Raw genomic sequence first — 20,855 nt, forward strand, 5'->3', positions numbered from 1 at the left:
ACTGGTTGTCTGCTTAACGGGTGTGTTACACATATAATTATATAATGTATCTAACTCATCTCCCCACTGAAATATCAGTTAATGGGAAACATCATGCAGTATGATGATATCATGTAAGTAATGTATCTCTGGAGGAATCGGGCAAGTCAAACAGATCTGAACTGGGCCGAACACTTAAGATAAGGGGAAGGACATCCCACAGATTTTGTTCATTGATAAGAAGAACAGATGAAGACTGATGAAGACATTTTTAGGTAACTGTTACTCTTGTATTCTGAATGTTGGATTTGTATTCAGCCACAGTGCAAATAGTCTCTTTGAGGAAAGAGAGAAAAGTATATGTGTGTTGTTTTGCTGTCAGTTATTCAGCATTTTGAGGATGTGTTTTAGTGTGTGTATGGACTTTTCACTCATTGCATCTTTCACAGGTTTGCTTCAGTGCATAGCTGCAAAATGCAGAATCTGACTGAATATCCAGGCAATGCAACTTCCAGCAGAAGCCTGTCTGTGATCATCAAGGTGTGTGTGGTGGTCCCCTCCTTCTGTGTCTTCTTCTGCTGTATTATTGTCATGCTGCACATCTTTGCATCTCACAGGCAGTTCCTGGACACATCACGTTACATCCTGTTTGCCTACATGCTGATCAATGACACTGTCCAGCTTTTGTTCTCTGTGCTGCTCTTCCTATTTGTCATGGGCAGAGTAAAATTTGCTTTTATCCTATGTGTTCCTCTGTTGTTTGTTTCAAGCGCCACTTTCCAGAACACACCTTTAATTCTGGCCACAATGTCACTGGAGCGTTATGTTGCCATCTTCTATCCCCTGCAGCGCCCGGCCGCCTGGCGCTCAGACCGTATCTGGATCATTATTCTGTCCCTGTGGCTCATCAGCTGTATCTTCCCTGTGATTCACTACTCCATCGGGGAGATTGACCCTGCTGTGGATATCCTCTCTACCCCTGTGCTTTGCTCATCTAGCATCGTCAGCTCATCTCCAATCCAGGATATGTTCCGTGCTGCTGAAAATATTCTCTTCTTTGCAGTAGTAGCTGTTGTCATCATCTTTACATATGTGAGAATCCTGCTGGAAACCAGGAAAATGAGACAAGATAAAGTGTCTGTGAACAAAGCCATGCACACTGTGCTGCTACACGGCTTTCAGCTGCTGCTATGTGTGTTGGCCTTCACTTATCCGATCACTGAAACTCTCATAGTGCTGCATGCCAACTGGTTGCCAGAGGACATTGCCTTTTTTAACTTTTTCTGTTTCATCCTTACTCCACGCTTTCTCAGTCCGCTCATCTATGGCTTTAGAGATCAGAGTCTCAGGGGCTGCATCAGGGAAACTTTCCCCTGCTGCTCAGACAAAGTCAAACCTGGTGTCAGAGGCAAGCTGCAGGACAAGTTGCAGGCAAGCTAATACTATCAGCCTTCTGTAATCCACTGTGATTAGACTCTATTACAGATATTTAAAAACCATAATTCACAAAAGACACCATATCTTTGATGCCCCTCTTCCTGATAGTGCACTGATATTTCCATGCACAAATCAGAGTGCAGTTTCTTGGTACAAAACTGTATATACAAAATTTATCACGGCTGTGTTACACGTCTCATGTTTTTTATCCCAAGGATGGGCTACTTTTGTTTAGTGTTGATCTTGACAACATAAATATCAGAATAATAAGAAATACAGAGTGTAACCCTGCAAGCCACTGTCTCCTTGGGGGCCCAAAATATAAAAATTATAGGCCTACCTGTGAATATGTGTCATGTAAGTGCCTATAAATCATGTTGTTGTGCTAATCTCATATTTGTATCTCCAATAAAAAGTGAACAGATATCTATGGACCACATAAATTATTCACAATGTTTGCCTTCTGTTGTGCATTTCTATGCTAAGTCATCTTTCATATGAAAATGATGACTTTGTTTAGGTGAAAAATAATAACGTGGTTAATTGTAATGTCTTTGTTTCAACTATTGGTTTGTTGTTTATGGAAGTGTATTGCTGCCACAGCAGGAAAAAAATAATGGGTCAGTATTACCTTATAATGTGAAAAGTTTATTGTTCTAACGTGATAATTTATATTGTAAGAACATAAAAAGTTTCAATTGTCATATACATATACACACACAGGCCTGAAATACACACACACAAACATGCACAACCAGGACCTTTTACATACATTAAATGGAATTTCTAGGTTAAATTTAAGTGATTCATCAAAATCTAAATGCAATGTTTCTTTGTAAACTGCATTACACTTACCATATTGATTTCAGAGTTAAAGAAATTGAACATACATTTAAGCAGTCAGTAACATTTCAGCTGATAACTCAATATTTTTTTTATTTTTGAAAAGAAAAAAACCCAAAAAACAGTTTGTTTCAGTAGTGCAGCCTGAGAAGAGACCTTCCTTGCGAGGATGTATTGTATTCTCTTAACCTTATTGCTTAATCTTAACTCATCACATTCCATATGATGGGAATATTACAAACACAATTGTTTTATGATCAATAAAATGAAGTAATCTATTACTGAAGACATAACAATTGTTATGTCACATCATCCATAAATATTTATTTGTAGAGCCAAATATTACTCATCAGTTGTTTCTGAAGTTTCCATACAGGTGACAAGGAGTGTCTCGAAAATAATAACCCAAGTTTTAAAAGGGAAAAAAAAGCTCAGACATAACATTGAGCCATTGCTGTCAGGCCTCAAAAGTACTGTGACAAATAGATTCAACATCTTTAAGAAAAATACACCCATCAGGAGGAGTTATGCAGCTCTGTTTAGCTCACACAAACATCTAATAAGCCCACAAGATCTGATTTAACACGAATTTACACCAAGGATATCCTGGGGCACAGGAGTTGATAATAGCCTACGTGGTATTATCCCTTCAGAAGGGAGCAAATGAGCCAATGGGCCGGGGTACATCCCTGGCCTGTGACAGAATGGCCCTGAAAATTGTTCAAGTCCAGTCCCCTAAATTCTGGGCATGCTCCATCATGGAATACTGTTAATAAAGGACACTAAAATGTTTAAATTTTAGTTTGTGTGATACTGGAAATCCTTCTTAACTCCCCAAACAAGTTACAATGGACTATTTTAGTCTGTGTGACAAGCTGGTTATATTTCCTCAAGAAACTAAGGATATAAAAAATAGTTGGAATAGTTGAAAAATACCAAGGGCTGAAAGAGGAGCTAGAAAAGATGTGGGGAGTAAAGGCAACATTGATGGCAGTGCTAATCTGAGCACTCCGGGCTGTGACCCCCAAACTGGGAGAGTGGATCCAGCAGATTCCAGGTACAACATCTGAGGTCAGTCCTAGGGACGGCTAAGATACTGCGCAGAACCCTCAAACTCCCAGGCCTCTAGTAGAGGACCCATATATATATATATATATATATATGTCTTTACTGTGCAGCTTTAAACTGGCAGTCTGCTTGTTGTACAGGGCATTTACCTGCAGGTGTCGCTCTGACTCCATTTGACTTATTTGTAAGTGGTCAAATGATTTACCCCGATAACCTACTTTAGAATAATAATAATAATAATAATAATAATAATAATAATAATAATAAGTGAAATGAAAGTGGTGCATTAATTATATCAAGGTTAAATCCATTTTCATCCTTTTATGTGCATGAATCTCAGCTCAAACTGAATGTGCAGCCTCCACAGACTGGCGCTGCACCCAAACTCCATAAAGTTTTATGTATCCCTGTTATTAACAGTGCAAATAAACCCGTCGGCTGCGGGCTGTAATGAGGATCTAATTGTCCTGACTGGACTCAGGCTGCAGGTCAGTCCCATAAACAGAAGAAGAAAGAAAGCTGATCTCAGAGCAGATGGAGATCCCCGTGTGGACGCTAGAGGCACGTTTGGAGATCCTGCAGGTCCTCAGACAGAGAGAGAGAAAGGAGCCGCTGCTGAAGAAAGGAACACGTTTATTATCTGGAGATGAAGTGTCCCGCGTGTGTTTACTTTATTTGGGGTTTCCTGTGTGTGTCTGTGATCCCCGTGTCTTTAGGTGAAATGTACACGTCGCTGCTGAACGTGAGGCAGGCGATCAGCGTTGAACGGAAGCTGATCGATTACCTGAGAACTTACATTGACCACGAGATGGAGAGACTGGAGGACATCAAGCGGTGAGTGACTCGCATGCATGATGTCACACTGGAGATGGAGTTAGATTGTTGATTGATTTCCCCAGAGCTTTGGGGGTGCACAATCCTGAGAGACAGCACTGCACATCTGAACTGTATGTGGAGAATTAAAGGACAAATCCGCTCTACATCACAGCTCTGCTTCAGTTTAAGAAAAGTTTATCCTAATGGCATGGATACCAGACTGTGACAAACCCTCAGCCAGACAGTAAGTCATAATGGAACAAGTGTTTGGGCATGATTATATGAGAACATGTGAGGGGTTTAAATAGGATATAGTCAAATTCTCAGACCCACAGATCTCGCATTTAAATGAATCTCATTTGAATTAAATTACACCAATTTTACACAAGCCCACCAAAATAAAACAAGTCACTTTGTGTAATTATCAATTCATGTCTGATTTCCAGTTTATTCATTTGACTTCATTGTCCAAACTCGTGGGAATAACACCCTGTAAAGCTTTAATTAGCTGCACTTTCTTCCACTGAGAAACCTCCATAATGGATGGGGAGCAAGACTTATTCAGTCACTTCCCACCAATTTATCGTCATGATTCAAAAGTTTCTGTGTGCCTCTAATTCCATGGAGGAGCCCTTATTCACCATGAAACAGCCTAATTGTGGTGCCTTTTTGTGGTGTGAGGTTGGAAAATGAGTAATGTAATGCATCAGCTTTATTCATCTGTTTTAACAATATCTGTGATGATTACAGTGGTGATGGTAGCTTTCCATCCTTCATATAAAATGTCTAAAACTGTATATTATCATATGGGACAACACTTCATAAATCCCTTTCATAAACAACTTTCTTGGAGGAGTGTATACGATTTAGGGAGACTTACTGGCATCTGGCGCTAAGAAGTACAGACTGCACACAGCTAAAACTTCCCAGCTTAGAATTACTAAAGTGTTTGTTGTTCAGGAGGTTTTACGGGGAGTCAAATTCTCCACAGAGGTGTCTTCCTCTCCAAAACAAATGGACCAGGTGATTAAAACTGGCAAAAAAACACCGAATAAAGCAGTTCCACATTAAAAAAATCTTCTTTTTTTTTTCATTGTGGAGGGGCTGCTATGCAAGATGCCACTAAATCCTACACACTGCACCTTTAATTGTACCTATTGATAGTCATCATGTTTTCTGATATGATTTGTATGATCATTACAATTATTTCTTTAATTTTAGTATATGCATGTTTTTGGATGGTTCAGTTTTTCAATTCAGTTTTATTTATAAAGCCCAATATCACAAATCATAATTTGCCTCACATTGCTTTACAGCATATGACATCCCTCTGTCCTTAGGACCCTCACAAGGAAAGACTCCCCAAAAAAACCCTTTAACAAGGAAAAAAAATAGTAGAAACCTCAGGAAGAGCAACTGAGGAGGGATCCCTCTTCCAGGATGGACAGACGTGCAATAGATGTCGTACAGAACAGATCAACATAATGAATTTGCAGTAACTCATATGACAAAATGATACAGAAAGAGAGACAGAGACAGAGAGAGAAACTGAGACAGCGGCACAACCACGTCACACCATCCAGGTGTAGCTGCGATACGAGGGAACCTGCGAGACAGTGGAGCACAAAATTGCGGGAGAAGAAGCCGAGTTAGTGACATGCGGTAATGGGACATGAATGTTAGCAAGTGAAGAAGAACCAACTTTTTAGAAACTAGTGAGAGAGAGAAGGAGATAAGGGGCTCGGTGTTTCATAGGGGGTCCTCCGGCAGACTAGGCCTATGTCAGCCTTACTAGGGGCTGGTCCAAAACAAGCCTGAGCCAGCCCTAACTATAAGCTTTATCAAATAGTAAAGTCTTAAATGTGGAGACAGTGTCTGCCTCCCGGACCCGAAGATGGTTCCACAGAAGAGGAGCCTGATAGCTGAAGGCTCTGGCTCCTGATCTACTTTTGGAGACTTTAGGAACCAGGAGTAACCCTGCATTTGGTATCACAGCTGTTGTCTCTGCATATCTTTGTCATTTTGCTTTGTGATGCACTAATGTTTATTTCCACTGTATTGTCTGCATTACTTACCAGGTTTAATCAGTTTGTCTATACTATTTTGAACAAATATACTCAACTAAACAATGCCTTTCTCTGTAACCATAGTGTATGGTCTTTCCCACAGCTTTTATGCCAAAGTGTCCGACCTTCACACTGACCTTTACAAAGGCCCAGCAACTGCGATGGCAAACCCTCTAGTGGCATTCACCCTGATCAAGCGGCTGCAGTCAGAGTGGCTGAATGTAGTTTACAGCAACGAAGCCCAGGAGAACGCACAAGGTTGGCTCACTGCCTTCTTTACAGACACATCTGGTGGTGATAACTAAACACCCCCCCACACGTCTCTGATGTCACCACCCAACCCCCTCCTGACAGTTCACCTTTTGGCCCTCTGCTGTCCAGCTCTCAGGTCCAGTTATGAGGAGGAAGAGGCTGATCTGCCCAAACTGGAGGACCTCCAGGGGGCCGCCAAGGGGCTGATGAGGCTGCAGGATGTGTATGCTCTCCAAGTTGCGAGCCTCGTAAAGGGCCGTTTCCAGAGAGTCACTAATGGCAAACCTATTGATATCTACCTGCCTACAGTGTCTGTCCCGCTATCTGGTGATGACTGCTTTCTGGTTGGAAAGGTACACAATCTATTATTTCTCCTTATTGCTTCCTCTTATTGATTTTACTCATTTCCTTTGGTGGAGGAAGTACTCAGATACTTTACTTTGGTAAAAGGACCAAATCCATCATCTAAAAATACTCCATTACAAGTTCAATTCAAAGTCCTACCTAAGTAAACAAACAAGTATTGTAAGCAGCATACCCGAAGTATCAAAAGTAAAAGTTCTCACACTGCAGAGAAATTACCTCTTACATGGTGCAACAATGTGTAGCAGCATTTTACTGTTGTAGCTGGTTGAGGTGGAGCTAGTTTTAACTACTTAATGCACAGTGAGATAGTTTAGTCTGGCTACCAGTCTCGTGGTTGATCCCCTCCAAGGATTTATATGATGAATCTGAGGGGTCATGAGATGGTTAATGACAGAGATCTACTACACGATTGTATATTTGTTTATTTATTTTTAACTTCTCTCTTATCTTTGAGGCCTAAAGACATACAACTTTCCAATATTTCACACAAGTTATTTAAATGAAATCATCTGTTTTTGGGGTTAACAGGGGAGATTAGTCCTTGGTAACTCATGACAAGAGGCCACAACTATTCAGTTTTTTTGAAAAAGGGCACATGCCATAAAGGTCAGAAATCACAGGTTTGATCTTCACCAATGTATTAGTTTTTATAAAATCTTAATCTGCAAAGTAATTAAACATTATAGCTTGCAAATAAATGCTGCAAAGTAAACAGTCAACCCCATTGGCAGAGGAAATGTTGGCATTGTACCTTTCTGTAAATCACAAATATGTAACTTTCATGTGGTATTGTGTAGCAGATATGTTGAAACTTTACGTCTCTTTATGCTTAGACTAGAGATCATATTTTGGCTTTAAATACCAGGCTGGGTGGCAAAATTGCTGCTGGAAATGCTGCTGATGTCTCGCTAAAAAACAACCAGTTTTGTTTCTTGGTCTCCAACAGAGGTCTGCAGCTTGGCAGCCATCTTGCTTAGCTGTCACGCCACCCCTTCACTATCCACTTCACCTCCTGATGGCAAAGTCAGCTCATATCTATAATCAGAACTGCATCACTTGAAATGTTGATATGATACTTATGAAATGTCCAAATGTAACATAGTCATGGTTTGCAGAAATGCACAATGCCAACATTTTCTTTTGGCAACTGGGCTGAAAAAGCACAGTATGTCCCTCTGAAATTTGTTCAAGTATGTTTAAAGTAACATAAAATGGAAACAGTAAACCACAAGTACCTCAAAATCGTACTTACTTCTTAAGTAAATGATGCTTACCTCTCACCTCTGCATTTCCTGAAATGCAGCAAGAAAACATGATGAGATTGTGTTGAAACATTTCTCTGTCACTTGTCAGAGAAAAATAAACTACAAGTGTTTGTATAAAGTAATGAGACTGACAGATTTGGTAGCTGTTAAAATGTCCCCCTCTGATAAGCATCCTATTACAAAGGTCTGCTAAATACCTCTATTCCAAACCTGTCAGTTAGTGTGTGGTGGGAATCCAGGAAGTCAGCTTGGAAAAGTGGATTTTTGTTCCCAATGCGTGCCTGGGAATCTGCCTCATGTGAATATGAATATACTATTATACAAGTATTAAAGAAAAAAAGGTTTCCCCTCTATAAATTCCACTGTTTATGTACAGCGGTGATGTGTAAGGGCAGGGCGCTGTGTGGGAGAGACATCCTCTTGTATGGAAAAGACATTATCTCACACAGTAGAAGCGTTTGGAGCAAAGCTTGCCTTCACTTGTACTGAGGCTGAGATTAGCTGACACGATCTGTAAACAGAGATGCTTAGTTTTAGGGTGTTGTCAGTAACAGAGACGCCTTCACGTGCTTTTATATGGCTGTTAAACTGCTCTTCAAAAAGGTCTGTTAACACATGTTTGTAGCTTGTTTGTTACATTTAAAGGCATTTTTCAGCAGAATAACAACTGATACTTCTCTCAGGCTATTCTGAGATCTGCAGAAAATTAACTATTTTAAGGATTCATTGGGTCTTTAGAGTGTTACAGCTCACAAATTATGGTGTGCAATGTTGTGAACTGGGTGTGTGGACGGGTAGATAAGTCAAGTGTGTGTTATTAGTTGAGCTGCGTGGTGAGTTTGTGTGTTTGGGGGGTTAAACAGTACACTGGAATTTCTGTTTGTGTCCTATCTGGAGGGGTTGTGAATATAATCTGTGATGAGGGGGAGCCAGTGTCACACTGTTTCTGTGTGGGTGCTGTCAGGCCTGTAGTTAGCACCTACTTAATCAGGTCAAGTCAGCTACAAAAGAGGTTTGAGAGCAGTTGAAGAGATAGACTGTAGCCAGTATTCAGGATTTTCTGACTGTGAAAATAACACTCAAGGTGTTCTTTGATCAACAGACATGTAGCTCTATCCACAAGCTCGCATTATGTCACCCATCAGTAGGGGCGTTTATTGGTCCAGAGTGATGCAGTGCATTCTGGTGTTTGCAGGTTTTCTCCCTCTTAAGGCAAATACCAAAGCCCTTTTCCTCTGTTTTCTATGGTCATGTAGCACCAGTTTAAAACATATTTACATCTTGCTTCTACACAGACAACCTAGTTTTATGAAAGGATCATCTTTCCAGCAGTGAAATACTTATTTAAATGTGAAAATTTGCTGCTTTTCTTCATCTTGTATGATAGTAAATGAAATATTTTATTGACTAAATTATTAATTTAACAGTTAAGAAAATAATTGTCAAATCAGGGTGGAACAGTGGTGTGGTGGTCACCTCACAGCAAGAGGGCTCCTGGTTTGATCCCAGGAGGGAGCACAACAAAACACAGCACAGAAACAATCACAGACATCTTATAAAGGTTCCAAAGAGTTAAATTCATCCAACAGGATTCCTCCAAGTTTTTAAGTCTCATATTTTGTGGGTTACTACTCTATTTCACATCACATTTCTGCATTCCTCCTACCTGCCATCAGTGGAAAATGCCATTTTTTTGTAACCCAATTCAAAGTACGTTGAAGTAGCCAAAATGGTTTGGTCCAAAGGCCTAAATTCAGCATGCGAGAGTGACAGCATGATGCCATCTTAATGCTGAGGAAACTGGTCCGATTCTGGCTGCTGGCACCGGCCCAAAGCTAGCCTGACTGATAGCTGCTAACTGGATGTGACTATAAAGCATAGTCAAATCTGACAACTGTGCATGCACATGGATCAGAGGGCTGACATTTGGTCATCCATTCCAGTGCCTGAACACAACAGAACAGGCTGACACTGAGCCACCTTCAGAATGACTGGCTGTAACCTAAGTGTTATTTTATCCAGGTGGCCTACGAGCAGGAAGACTACTACCACTCGGTGCAGTGGTTGGAGGAGTCGGTGCGTCTCTTCAGGGGAACAGGAGGCGAGTGGAGCCCTGAGAATGAAGGAACTTTAGAGGACGCTCTGGACCACCTGGCCTTCTCTCACTTTAAAGTAGGTAAAAGGACACTTTACATATGTGGAAGATGATTGATGGATTGCACTGCCCTAAATTCCTCTCATTGTTTCAGACAGGGAACGTCTCCTACGCTCTCAGTTTATCTCAGGAATTACTGCATCATGGTAATTATTTTCATTTAACATGTCCTTTTCCTTTAATCCCGTCTGTGGTGCATAAAAATGTATGGGATCTGGCCTCTCTAAACTGAAGCCTGCACCTTAAATAAAAAACATGCCATGTAATTTGTGACTTCTCATTACACATTTCCTCTCAGATCCAATGAATGGAAGAGTTTTGCAGAACGTTGACAAATACGAGAAGCTGCTGGTTAAGAGTCCACCCATATCAATGAGGGGCGATGGGCTGAGGAGACCCAACTCCAGTCACTTAACTACCCGGGACACCTACGAGAGACTCTGCCAGACACAAGGCTCTCAGGTTTTCATCACAGTTAATCATTCTGAACACATAACGTGTGTTAGGAAAATATCTGGGAGGGATCAGGAATAAGTTAATATATCAACCACAGTATTCTTAATCGTATCATACTAACCAAATGTGCACTGGAATTCAGCTTTTACAACAGCATATTGATTCATTCAGGGTTGTACAATAAATCAGATAATAAACTTTATTTATGTAGCACCTTTCATACAGGAAATGCAGCACAAAGTGCTTTACAATAAGGGCAGTATAAGCACTGAGTACTTCACATGAAAACACACAGAATGAACATAAAACAGAAGTGATTCATAAAATCAGAATTGTAAAACTATAAATAATAAAATCAAGTAAGATTTTAAAAGAGTTGCAGCAGTGTGAAGCATTAACAGAAAGTCACAGTGTAAAAAAGACAGAGTTTCAGACCTGTATCAGGAAGTTAGAGCTTGGTCAAGGCTAAAGTGAACAGATACGTTTTTAGCTTTCATTTAAAAATATTAAGGGAGCTAGCTTCCCTGATATCTGTGGGTAGTGTGTTCCATAGTTTTTTCTGGCTGCTACTGGAAACCTCAAATAAACCAGCAGCACATGATCGCAGTGTTCTTGGAGGCAAATAGTTAACAAGGGAGTTAGCAATGTAGCTTGATCCTAGCCCATGTAGGACTTTGTCTATGAAGAGGAGGAGCTTAAAATGTAACAGGAAGCCAGAGAAGAGCAGCTAAGACTGGCCTGATGTGCTGTCTCCTCTTGGTTGTGGTTAATAGCCGGGCTGCAGTTTTGAATGAGCTGAAGTCTCTCTATGGTGTTTTTTGGGAGGCCAGCAAAAAGTGTGTTGAGTCCACTTGAAATAAAGGCATGAATCAATTTCTCAGCCTCTTTTTCATTTAGAAATCAGATGTTTCATATGTTATTCATCTGCCTTTGCATGTTTACATTAGATTTACATTAGAGAAAATGTTCAGTAGCCAGCAGTGATTTTTGTCCTGCTGGATGTATAATGTTAAAAGGTGCAATGTAGATGTAGAAAGAGGCTCAGTAAACAGGGCAGAAGTGGAGGGTGGGCTGATCTTGTGTAGCCAGTTGATATCTGGGCCAAGACTTCCTCTTCTATGTACAGGCCATTTCGGCCTGTCTCTCAGATATCTTTATATGAATGCAGATGAATTTTTATAAAGCTAATATAAAGCTAAACTCATCTTCAGACGATAGCAGACAGCCAATGCACTTCGCCTGTCAACACGGACTGTTTACCATCATTTAAAGGTTATTCGTCAATTCTCCTCAGACTACAAACGGACACCAGAACACAATAGAGGGAACCTTGGGGATCACCAAAGTCAGTCAGTTTCATCCTCTGGGGACCATGAATCGGTACAAAAACTGATTAGCAATCCATCCACTGTTTGCTGAGATGTTTCAGTCTGAACCTAAGTGGTGGACCAGCTGCTAGCATGGCTAAATATAACCACAACAAGCCTCTTTTTTTTAAATGTCTTTTAAACAGCTCCAAGTAGTTTGTCACAAATTTGTTCCCAAGTTTCAGCCTTTATTCAAGAGTTTATTAGGATACAAGTTTGTAATTGTGGTTTCCTTGGCCATAAAAAGACTATAATCATCCTAAAGTCAAATGTTCTTTTGTGGGGAGTGAAGAATTCTAGGAGTAATTGTTTGCTGATCAAAACAAAAAAATGAATTTTTGTTTTGATCTTGTTAATGGACCTCAGATGCCTGTTTTTCTCAGCAGAAAATGCAGTTTAAAAACCCCAGACTATTCTGCGACTACTTTACCAATGGGAATCCTAAGCTTTTACTGCTGCCAGTAAGACGTGAAGTGCTGAGCCTGAGGCCCTATGTGGTCCTGTACCACAACTTCATCACTGACACAGAGGTTGAGGACATCAAGAGGGTCGCCCAGCCAGGGGTATGTGCATTTTCCTTATCCCTTGCAAGTTAACAGATAAAAACCACATGTCTCCAATACGTCAGCTTATTTGAAATTAGAAAAAATAAGCCATGTTTTTACAGACAGCTCTGCATTTTTTGAGTTGATCCAATTAGGTCCTCGAACAGTTTTGTAATCCCATGTTTTGTTGAGTGTTCGCACATGGGACTCACAAATGTGAAGCTGCAAAGTATTTTTTCTTGGCAACAGCAAAAGTTCAACAGAGTGTGTTGAAGTTTGTTGCAATCAACAAATACACGCACCATGCTAGAAAATAGATTTAACATGTCATCAAGTGAACGCCCTGTAACTTAGTCTCACATTGAAGAATCAGGTCTTTTTAACTGATTAACACCTACAGTTACTACAGATATTAATTTTTATCTGTTCTTGATCATATTGTGTGTTTAGGATATGCTTTGTCTTTCTGGCTTTTTACCAGGAAAATATTGGCTTTGTTAGTATCACTGTAATTTCAGGATGTTTCCCAACACATAGACATCTGCCCGGATGTTAGCTTTCCATTACTAGGAAATTAAAATTATAATGAAATTGGCAGGCTTTGAGCCTTGTAGTGCAAACTCAAATGGAGATATTTAAAGTGGTCCTCCTCTTTTAAAAGTCCAGAGTGTAGGACTTAATGGCACCTAGCAATGAGGTTGCAGAACTGAAACTTCTTCTGTGTACCAAGTATATATAGGAGAACAATGGTGGCTGATGTGAAAATTCATGACGGACTCCGACAAAACTATTTTTTCAAGCTGGCTGATGCTGTCACCTGCAGCTCAGCTGGTCAAATTGCTGGTTGCTGGTTTTAGAACATCACCTTGAAGCACGTCAAAGATACTCTTTGAGCATGTCACCTGTTTCTACAGCCAATTGGCTTGTACTGAAGTCTGCTGGTCAAATCAAAATGGCCGCAGACAGCATGTTCGCTTGCGGCTCTGCTTGGTGCTCTGTCCCTGCCAAGCCCTCTATTGTTTCATCACTACTACATATGCAGCTGTAGCCAGCATCTCACTATCACTATCCCCGTTCATATTTTCAGAAGCTACAAATTATATTCAGCCACAAAATAAGCCTGAAAAGCTGCAAATCAGAATGGAAGTACAGAGAGCTGTTGCATAGAGATGATGCACTGTCTCATCTAGTTGCATTGGTGTGAACCTGCAGGTTTTTAAAACATTGCAGAATGGCGCATTGCAAGTCGTTGCCTGTTTCTTGTCTTGTCACAAATCTTTGGTCTTGTGTGCTCTGTATGTAGATTTAAACAGCTCATTCTATAATGAAAACACAAAAAATCTTTAATGTAATACAACCTATATAATAGTATAATGCTCTGAATGGGGCCATTTTGCATCATGAGTACTTGAACTACTTTAAGAAGTCAAGGGGCAACATAGTGCTACAAAGCCTTGAACAAGATTTAAATTCTTTTGTTGTATAATAAGTAAGGGCATCCTATAAAAAAATATTTCTTTTTGGAACATACATATTACTTGATAATCTGCTCTGCTGTGAGGTTTTCTGGCTGCTGGGGTCTAAGCTAACCTTTTCCTGCTGGAAAGAACCTGGAAAGACCCTATGGAGGAAGAGCTGGTGTGCTTCCAAACATTTAGCAAGGCCTAAAGGAATGAGGGATACATTACTATAAAAACTTGGCTGAGCGCCTCAAACTGTCCAAATAACCCTGCAGAGCTCCACTGGTAAATATTCAGCCCACTATCATGGAGCCTCAGTATCTATATGAAAGCAACTATCACTTTTCTGCTCACTTAATGGAAAGCTACAGCGCACGGTCCCCAGAGCTGACTCAGTTTCTTCAGGGAATATTTGGTGGGCTAACTCAATTGGTGCCCTATAGTTTCTGTGAGGTTTTGGCATTGTTCAATGAGTTTTCCAGCCTTTGCTCGGATGGAAACCCCTGTACTTATTTCATCATTATGTCAGCCTGTGGGTTTATTGAAAGCAGGCCCTGGGTATGGTGTTAGTTTGAAGCAGTGAGCAGCATTTGTTAAGGACTATGAGCATGGTTTACACTTTGATCGTGCTGGATCCCACAGCCTATAAAACAGGTCTGTTGTTTGGAGTTAACAGATCTGTTGTTGTATTGTTTTTTTGACAATTAATTGATCTGTGAAATGAGATATTGTTAGTGTGTTTGTTTACAACATTCCCTCTTTTGTGCCAGCCTAGAAATTCATGACATAATGTCTCTCGTGGCAATAAGATGCCTGGAAGTCATCAGGAGTTTGATTAGCAAACTGAATCAGAAATATTGTGTGCAAGTTCATGTACTCATTGGAAATTGAAAAGCATGTATGAAGTAAGCAAAGTCAGTCCAAATAAATCACAGGGGCTCAATTTTACGAAGGGCAAACTCCGTCCAAAACATCTGGTCTTCCCCACACTCCATTCCAGACTTTTTTTAAAGGTGCACTTTGACAAGGTGAAGATAAAATGAAACTTGAAACTGATACCTGTAGTTGAAGAGGGGTTTATGAAATCCATAAAGGCTCCTCCAAGAACTGGGTTGCAGGATTAGAAAATAATGGAAGTCCATCATCACGACCTTTTGCATCCACATTCTGGATTTTGTCATATCTGCTTTCAGTTTTTATTTTGAACATGTCACTGAAGCATCTCGTCACGCTATTACTCACATTTTTTCACGGCCTGCAGCTGCATATAAAAGCTTGGCTGCTGCAACAACTGCACACTCATAAAATGCTGTTTTCTGTCTTTGCTGTCCAGTTGAGACGATCTGTGGTGGCAGCTGGAGAGAAACAAGCAACAGCAGAGTATCGCATCAGCAAGAGGTACAAATGACTTACAACACTTATTTACAGGGTCTAAACAGGGTCTTGTCCGCCACTCAGAAAGTTTATCTGCCACTTTTGAAATCTAAAGTGCTAGATAAAGGAATAACATGTAGACCATTTAGACATCACTTATGTTAAGAATGATATCATTCAATGTTTGATATATTTACACAAAAAACATGCATGGTAAATTCCAGTACTTGAATTACAATGTGGCTTTTGGGGAGCCCTATTTTGTGGAGGTACTGTGAACATGCACACATACATGATAACCCGCTATGTGCAGAAGTTTATATCACTGCATGTCATACAGGGAGGTTTTTACCTCTGGTGATTACATTTCAATAATCATGAAAATGGTGCTCATCTGTGAAGATTACCCTGCTAAACAAAACTTGTAAGTATCATAAACGTTTGTTTGCCACAGACCTTATTTTCGGCAATAGTCCAAAATCCCGTAGGCTTTTGGATGAGAAAACCAGTGTGATGGTAACTGTCATCCCTGGAGCACTATATTCCTTCTGATGAAACTGACACATGAGGCAGTGAAGCTGATACAGTAATACATGGGCGTGTATGTATGTGTGCACGTCGTTTTATTGATGTGCATTCATTACAATTCTGGTCACAAACTTATACTGTGAGCCAAAGATTCTACGGCCAACAGCTTGCTTTCATGAAGCAGTTGCAAGCGGCTTTCAAATATGTATCTCTGTCTAATCATATGCCAGTCTTACTTTCCGTTGTGCCTTTTCTCTGTCTGTCAAAGTGGCACATAGTCTTGCGATGTTACCCGCCACTGCTGACAATTTACCTGCATTTGAAGGGTAATGGGTGCTAATTTCAGACCATGGTTACTCATAACACTTGTAGTCCCTAGAAATGAAACTTAAGCCTGTAAATGATGATAGATATTCTTTTTACACTGTAAGCTGTCATTTATTAGTGTGTTTTATTTCTAGTGCATGGCTGAAGGGCTCAGCACACTCCACTGTCGGGAAGATGGATCAGAGGATCTCTATGCTCACAGGTCTGAACGTGAATCATCCATATGGCGAGTACCTGCAAGTAGTGAATTATGGAATTGGCGGCCATTATGAGCCTCACTTTGACCATGCAACAGTAAGCTGATTTTGAGTTCCAGTACTTGATTATATTGCTATGGACTTTGCATGCTGCATGTTGTCTTTGCATTATTCAACATTATTCTTTTATCAACTTTTCAATTTTCCAGTCGCCCTCAAGTCCTGTGTTCAGGCTGAAAACTGGGAATCGAGTGGCAACCTTCATGATTTATGTGAGTGAAGTCTTGCTCTTGTGACCCTGTTTGACCCTGGTAGCCAGAGTTTGTTGGGCAGGTTCCTGCTCCTGCTGCGGCAGAGTCTAAATTAGAAACACAGAGGTCAGGCCTTTGCCATGAGTGCTGCAGGCCTTTGGAACAATCTGCCTGAGAAACTGTGACTAGATGTGACTTCAGTGCTTAAATTACACTTTTATGGATGTTCTGTCATGCAACAAACTTAAACCAAACTCTGAATTTTGTCTTTGGCTTCTATATTACAGCCTATGTCTATACTTTTGCCCCTGTCTTTTTTCTTCCATTCATTTAATCAATTTTTATTTTGCAGCTAATCTGTTAAGTGCTTTTTAACTCTGTTTTGGCATCATATATTAATAGTTTTGTTATTATCATTAAGAATCCCATATGAACATTTGAGTACAATTGGAAAGTGATTAAAAAAAGAAAGACTTTTTGTGAGGCTTTTAAAACAGTGGAGCAGGCAGAGTGGCTTTTTATAACACGAGCACATAAACACAAGACACAGCTCTGAAGGAATGTCCTTTTCCACAGCTCAGCCCTGTCGAGGCAGGTGGGTCCACAGCCTTCATCTACGCCAACTTCAGCGTTCCGGTCGTGGAGGTAAACAGTCTGCGAATGTCTAAGATGAGCTGCTCTTTTGTCTTCATGTCATTTTTGCCTCAGGCTAGATCCTTTTCACCTCACGCTGTGCCTCACAGTCTCCACTGCAGCTGTCAAAATGCTAAAAGGTCAAATTATGGCAACAACTGCCATGAGATAATGCTGTTATTGTATAGTTGAGCCTCAGTGGAGATTGAGGCTGTTTTTTTTTCAGTCGAGAAATAAGTGGAAGGTTTACCAGGCCATTCCTGGGGTTTAACCTTTCACTTTTCATTTTTGTTGAGATTTCACTTCCTGGCTGTTTATACAGAACATAACTGAACCTATTAAACTGATAAAAAAGACTAATAACACAGTGTAACTGTGGGATCTCTTGTGAGTGTCTCTTGTTGTTACACTGTGATTGGCCATTTTCACTACTTACTGATATTTTGTAGAAATATTTGTAATAATTTACTGAAAATATTTTATGTTGTTTTTCATTTTACAGAAAGCTGCCATTTTCTGGTGGAATCTCCACAGAAATGGTCAAGGAGATGTGGACACGTTGCATGCTGGCTGTCCGGTGCTCATTGGAGACAAATGGGGTAAGAGTCAGTAGATTTGGTATGATGTGATGATGCTGTCCACAGGAGCCAAACAGTGATGTCAGTATGAAAAATAACAAGGCACAGCAATTTATCAGAGTCTGCCTTGCTCTCTTTTTAAAAAGATTAGGCTTTTTTTGCATCATCACTATGGTCTAGTGTTCAGCTTTCTTGTCGTACAGGAGCTAATGTACAAGAGCGAGGCAACATCTGTGCTGCATTATGCATTTAGAGATGTTACAAAGTGCAGTTCAGACACACAGAGCGCTCATCTTGGAAGCTGAACATCTGCTGCCGGTTGGCCCCAGACCATCAAACTCCCGAAATATGTGTTAGGGACCCAGTTAATCTCACAGAAGGATATTAATCTTCACAGAGCAGCTGCAGAAGCATTTGGTGGCTGTGATGTTTTTAGCAACCTTATACATAATGATAAATTAATGTTAGGGCTTCAAAGACAATTATCCAAATGTTTAAAAGATGCAAACATTTATTTCTGCGTTTTTTTTAAGATGTTAAACCTAGTATGCATCTTTCTTTATGTTCCAGTTGCAAACAAATGGATCCATGAGCATGGCCAGGAGTTCCATCATCGCTGCAGCCTGAATCCTGAAGAGTGAGAGGGGTGGAGCGATAGCTGGGCCCCTTTTCTGGAGTACAAGAGCCAGCCTCTACAATTGAGAGGCACACTTGCGGGTGGAGAGAAGGAGGGAGCCAGAAAGTGAGCACACAGGCAGGGGAGGCGAAAGCCGTTATGGGGCAGCCTGCGTCTGTGATTGGAGCCCCGGGCCCCAGGGAGCCTGAAGCATACAGTGCTGGAGTGGACACAGACGAGAGGCGGGGTAGAAGAGGACTGGGGCAGTTGGCAATCAGCCCCCAGAGGCCAAACGCTCTCCTGCTCCTACTGGCCAGTTCCTGCAGATGGAGAGAGGCCTCTGCCTTCACACACTGTGCTGGTTTCACTTAACTGTGCAGGGCTGTTTGCCTCCTTGCTCAAAAACTGACATGTTGCAGCCCACACTGGGCCCACTCAAGGGTTTGTCATTACAAATCAACACTGATGTACTTTGCGCACACAAAGACACCTAACGTGCCTGAATCACAGTACACAGTGTTTAATGTGATGCACAAAGCAACTAGAATTTTCTATGTTATGTAATGTTGCAGCCAAAAATAAAATGCTGTTTTTGTTTGAATGTTCAAATGAATTTAAATGTGATTACGCTTCCATGAAGTGCTGGAACAAGCAAACACAGAGCATTGTTGTACCAGTTTTAGGACTTTAAAGGCAATGTCTGTGTTCAACAATGCAGATTAAGAACACGGATTTGGGTTGAAGTCATTCTGTAATGGGTTATCTCAGACCTCAGGACTGCAGTTCAGACTGATGCTATGAGTCAAAGGAACCAATCATTGTGAGTGTGCCTGTTTATTCCCAGCTGACTGGACGATGTGGTCATCGCTTCCTGTGGGAGACTCTCTCAATAACTGGCTGTATAATGGAACAGATGAACCAGATCTGTCAGCCTCTTATTGAGCTCCAAAAGGCTGGTCATCATTACTCACGCTCTGCACGCCAAGTGATTGGGAACACGTCTGCTTCTAACTTCATGTCTGAACTCACACAACCAATCTATCTGCATACCAATCAGATATGTGAGATTTCTGTGCCTAAGTAGGTCATAACCCATCTTAAAGCAGAGTGAGAAAGACCATACACAGTATTAAGAGCTTGTGCAGTAAGGTACTTTTATATGTGACCTTTTTGGGGGGCATTCTGCAGATTGAATAAAGGGATCTTTGGGGGTGACAGAGGAATAATACCTCTGCTCCGTCACAGTGATAAATGTTTTCTTTCCAGCTCCCCACAGTGTACACAAACAGACACGCTCCTAATGCACATACTGACACACGGAAAATATAAGCAGGGGCTGTATACTGGATGCATATTGCACATTCCTGTGTGCACACTAAACAGCAGGACTTGATTATTTCCCCTTGGAATTGATGGATAGAAAGACGCTGCTTTTCTGAAGCTCTAATCAGTTTCATTGCAAGTATCCATGCCATTAAAAACACAGTTATACCTACTTTTGGACTCAAAACAGTTGAAACCACAAGTTTATTTAATTTAAAGAATATACACAAATTTACAAAAGGTTTGCAACAACTTAGAAATGTATTTTATAGTCAGATAAGTTACAATGATTCTTTTTATGTGCTATGCTAATCAGATTTTCAGTTTGACTAGAGGCAGCAGAGATTCGTGTCTGGGAATTTGAGATGCTTTTTGTCAAATCATAATAAACAAGGAAATCCAGGAAAGCAGGTTGAGAGTAAAGTTTTCAGAGGTCCATCTCACAACCTGAGGCCTGATCTTTTCCAGAAGTCAAAGGGCTTTTTTCTGAACTCTTCCCATACACCCTCAGTGGCCCTCACTGTTACTATGATCACCACAACAAACATAGCTGCAGAGGGACTTGTTGCCATGCAGGAGCATAGTCCAAACTCCCTATAGCATACGTGACAAACCATTATGCGTGCCTCAACACTTTGTGTCCATACAGTAAGTTTTAACATGTTGGGAAACTTGTGAAAGACTTTGAGAACTAGCTGATTACTTGTTACAGTGTCATTCATTAGCACAACTGATGGAAGTATAGACTTGAAGTCTGACTGACTGAGACGTCATCTAGCAACAGCAAAATAGAATGAAGCAGAAATACAGCAAGCTTCTTTTAATCTAGAAAAAGACAGAATATCACTACATATAATACTGCTGATAGTGAGCCTGCTTTGTAACCCCTAATGGAAAGATCTGTGCTTCCCTCTGCTGGTGATGTAAAAGAAGGCTACATGGCATTAGTGAGC

At 40.7% G+C, this 20,855-nt stretch overlaps 2 protein-coding genes across 3 annotated transcripts; both read left to right on the forward strand.

Annotated features, from left to right (window-relative positions):
* The first annotated feature begins 453 nt into the window (after nucleotides 1-453).
* LOC117259183 (odorant receptor 131-2-like) lies at nucleotides 454-1,419 on the forward strand. Its single transcript, XM_033630437.2, has one exon. It carries the CDS (start codon nucleotides 454-456, stop codon nucleotides 1,417-1,419), a length of 966 nt encoding a protein of 321 aa, XP_033486328.2.
* A 2,417-nt stretch (nucleotides 1,420-3,836) lies between these two features.
* On the forward strand, nucleotides 3,837-19,176 carry p4ha3 (prolyl 4-hydroxylase, alpha polypeptide III). 2 transcript variants are annotated; one of them, XM_078166997.1, is made up of 13 exons: nucleotides 3,837-4,161; nucleotides 6,313-6,467; nucleotides 6,591-6,814; nucleotides 10,115-10,264; nucleotides 10,342-10,393; nucleotides 10,546-10,709; nucleotides 12,454-12,633; nucleotides 15,409-15,473; nucleotides 16,439-16,598; nucleotides 16,711-16,773; nucleotides 17,329-17,397; nucleotides 17,888-17,984; nucleotides 18,534-19,176. In XM_078166997.1, the coding sequence occupies exons 1-13, from the start codon at nucleotides 3,974-3,976 to the stop codon at nucleotides 18,602-18,604; spliced, it is 1,638 nt and encodes a 545-aa protein (XP_078023123.1). In that variant the 5' UTR covers nucleotides 3,837-3,973; the 3' UTR covers nucleotides 18,605-19,176. The 2 variants fall into 2 exon arrangements, with proteins under 2 accessions (XP_078023123.1, XP_033486683.2); XM_033630792.2 differs by having other exon boundaries at nucleotides 12,457-12,633.
* The last annotated feature ends 1,679 nt before the right edge of the window (nucleotides 19,177-20,855 follow it).

This window comes from Epinephelus lanceolatus, chromosome 4 (assembly GCF_041903045.1).
Source record: "Epinephelus lanceolatus isolate andai-2023 chromosome 4, ASM4190304v1, whole genome shotgun sequence".
Taxonomy (NCBI): domain Eukaryota; kingdom Metazoa; phylum Chordata; class Actinopteri; order Perciformes; family Serranidae; genus Epinephelus; species Epinephelus lanceolatus.